The following is a 3,767-nucleotide window of genomic DNA, read 5'->3' on the forward strand; positions in this document are numbered from 1 at the left end:
GCAAACTTATTTTTTGCAGTCTTCCTCAGTATTGACTATAACCCCTAAATCAATTATAAGAATGTAACACAGCATTACAACTAATGTTTGGTCTAACAAAATGTATTTGCAGCTCGTCTCCATTCCCAGTTTTTCTAAATCCCACTCGTGCAATATAATGTGAAGAATTAGTTTCTGTTCTGTCCCTCTCTCATCTGCAAACTTCACTGTCCCGGGGTTTGGGGACATCTACTGGCCGGAAGCAGAACTGCAACAATTCGGAACAAATTGCTGAAACCGGACAATGTGCAGTGTGAGCGTGTTTGTGATTGGTGGCAGGTACTAAATCTGATTGGATATCTGAAGAAATCAATCAGTGAAAGGAACAGGTGTGTCTTTAGGGATGTCTTACTGCTGTTATACAGGCCTTGGTGAGACCACATCTGGAGTATTGTGTGCAGTTCTGGTCTCCTTATCTGAGGAAGGATGTCCTTGCCATGGAGGGAGTGCAACGAAGGTTTACCAGACTGATTCCTGGGATGGCAGAACTGACGTATGAGGAGAGATTGGGTCGACTCGGCCAGTATTCACGAGAGTTAAAAGAATGAGAGGTGATCTCATCAAAACATATAAAATTGTAACAGGTCTAGACAGACTAGATGCAGGGAGGATGTTCCCGATGGCTGGGGAGTCCAGAACCAGGGGTCACAGTCTCAGGATACGGGGTATGCAATTTAGAACCGAGATGAGGAGAAAATTCTTCACTCAGAGGGTGGTGAACCTGTGGAATTCTCTACCACAGAAGGCAGTGGAGGCCAAGTCATTAGATGTATTCAAGAAGGAGATGGATATATTTCTTAATGCTGAAGGGACCAAGTGATATCAGAGCCAGACCTTTCAGGAGCGAGATTAGAAAAAATTTCTCCACACAAAGGGTGGTAGAAATTTGGAACTCTCTTCCGCAAACGGCAATTGATACTAGCTCAATTGCTAAATTTAAATCTGGGACAGATAGCTTTTTGGCAACCAAAGGTATTGAGGGATATGGGCCAAAGTCGGGTACATGGAGTTAGATCACAGATCAGCCATGATCTTGTCAAATGGCAGAGCAGGCAGGAGGGGCTGAATGGCCGACTCTTGTTCCTATGTTCTTATATGGGGAAAAAGCGGGAACAGGGTACTGAATTAGACGATCAGCCATGATCATTTTGAATGGCGGAACAGACCCGAAGGGCGGAATGGCCGACTCTTACTCATATTTTCTATGTCAGGTGGCATCACTCTCATCAGTCCAATCACAATCATTGCCTTCCCCCATCCCTCATTAGCATAGGGCTGTGGGGCTGCCGATTTAATCCGAGCTCGGAGCGGATTTGGGTCATTTCTGGGTCTGAAATTGAGTTTGAAAATGCCTGAGGACAAGAAAACAGCTCCCAAGAAAGGCGCCAAGAAAACATTCAGTAAAGCACCAGGCGGCGGCAAGAAGTCGTAACTGACACAGGAACAGAATAATTCCCTCGCTCACATCCAATAACAGACAAATGTGATTCACTGATTCAGTAATCGCTGACACAATAATCAACACATCAGTCAGCTTCTGCTATACAAATCTGGGTAAAATAATAAAGAGCGAACAAGTGTTGTCGGAGGATGAGACTGTAAATGATATTGGGTGGAACACAACAGAATGCCTCTTGATGCCGATGATCAAACGTCCCAGGTATTTCTGTGTCCCACCCGCCCAGTTTAATGACAATTTTGATATTTTGTCTCATTCACCACACAAACTGCAAATATCAATCTATTGGAGGTTGGCGACATCTGCTGTCCGGAAGCGAGTACTTCAACAGACCGATCTGGATCATTTGTTATCAACAAGTTATTGTTAGTTCTCGAATCGGAATCAAGTCCTTATTAAATTGATTCCTGACTCTCTTCAGTCAGTAACCAGCCCTTTCATAGATACAGTGGGTGGCTCTTAAAAGAGCCTTTGGGTTATCAGATTAAATCTTGGCCGCTTTACTTGCTCTTGGTGCTCACATTGCTGGTTTTCTTCGGCAGCAGCACGGCCTGAATATTAGGCAGCACCCCGCCCTGAGCGATGGTCACCCGTCCCAGGAGCTTGTTGAGCTCCTCGTCGTTGCGGATGGCGAGTTGCAGGTGTCTGGGGATGATGCGGGTCTTCTTGTTGTCCCGGGCCGCGTTGCCGGCCAGCTCGAGGATTTCAGCCGTCAGATACTCGAGCACAGCAGCCAGATAGACCGGGGCTCCGGCACCCACACGTTCAGCGTAGTTCCCCTTTCGCAGGTGCCTGTGAACACGGCCCACAGGGAACTGCAGTCCGGCCCGGGATGAGCGAGACTTGGCCTTGGCCCGAGCTTTACCGCCGGTTTTTCCTCTTCCAAACATTTCCACAATCTCAAACACTTTCACAAAGAATGAAGAAATCCTCCCGAACTCGCCCTTTTTATACCTTCTGGAGGAATACAGTGGGGGCACTTGTGATTGGTCCAACTTTTCGTAATCTCATTGGGCTGTTCGTTGAACCAATCAGAGAGCTGCTTTATTCACCAATCAATAGCCGGCAATGAGAAAAGGGCAGAAAATACCGAACTGAACAGTTTATGAAATTTGAAAAGCCCGCCAATATATTTCCAACACAAGAAGCCGATTTAGTAAATAATGTCGCGTAAAGACAAAGATTTAAAAATCTCTCTCCTTTTACTCTGTTATTCCACATTTCCCGTCACAACTTCCAGAATCTTTTACAATCCGGTTAAAATCCGCCTTCATTCACCTTTCGCTTTCAATCGGGCGGGAATAAAGCCCCATTTTGTAACGGGACAGATTCCAGCTCAATCTTTGTAAAAGTAACAAACCACAGATTGTGGATTGATCCCTGTTCACAGGAGCTGCAGCGCGATCGAAACCGGAGCCGAGACTCCTGGTGTAAGAAGTCGAACAGTGACAGAGTCTTTAGACTGTTCTGCACTCGGTGTGAACACCCTTTCGGGATTGCTGCTTTACAAAGGATTGCGGTTCTGAAAGTGATATTCCCGAATAATGAGCAAACAAAGGTGAAAAGGAGAAAGAAATGACTGAAGTGTAATCCACCGCCTTAAAACCGCTCTGATGGGGCAGATGCGGGGGAAGGGGCGGAATATGAGCGGGAATGAGAGGATCAAGGACACGTTTTTAGTTATTGGGACTGAATAAAAAAGCGATCCACTGATTATACCGGGCAGTGATTGAGAGAATCTTACAGATTTCAACAGAAATTTCAAAAGCACAAGAACATAGGAACAGGGAGTCGGCCATTCAGCCCCTCGTGCCTGCTCCGCCATTTGATAAGATCATGGCTGATCTGTGATCTAACTCCATACACCTGCCATTGGCCCATATCCCTTAATACCTTTCGTTGCCAAAAAGCTATCTATCTGATTTAAATGTAGCATTTGAGCTCGTATCAATTGCCGTTAGAGAGAGAGTTAGGATCAAACTATCTCCAGTAAAATGATTCCATACAGAGGTGTCGTTACAGCGTCTTCAGAGAGACTGTGGGTGGCTCTTAAAAGAGCCTTTGTGTTGTTTTTTTCAGTTCAATGTGGAGTTTTACTTGGAGCTGGTGTATTTGGTCACCGCCTTTGTCCCTTCTGACACGGCGTGCTTGGCCAGTTCCCCGGGCAGCAGCAGGAGCACGGCGGTCTGGATCTCCCGGGAGCTGATAGTCGCCCGCTTGTTGTAATGGGCCAGGCGGGAAGCCTCAACCGCGATGCGCTCGAAAATAT

General features: G+C 46.3%; 1 protein-coding gene across 1 annotated transcript; it reads right to left on the reverse strand.

Annotated features, from left to right (window-relative positions):
- Positions 1-1,998: 1,998 nt before the first annotated feature.
- LOC137307272 (histone H2A.J-like) lies at positions 1,999-2,388 on the reverse strand. The gene has a single exon (XM_067976713.1). It carries the CDS (start codon positions 2,386-2,388, stop codon positions 1,999-2,001), a length of 390 nt encoding a protein of 129 aa, XP_067832814.1.
- Positions 2,389-3,767: the final 1,379 nt, after the last annotated feature.

The sequence above is a fragment of the Heptranchias perlo genome, chromosome X (assembly GCF_035084215.1).
Source record: "Heptranchias perlo isolate sHepPer1 chromosome X, sHepPer1.hap1, whole genome shotgun sequence".
Lineage (NCBI taxonomy): Eukaryota > Metazoa > Chordata > Chondrichthyes > Hexanchiformes > Hexanchidae > Heptranchias > Heptranchias perlo.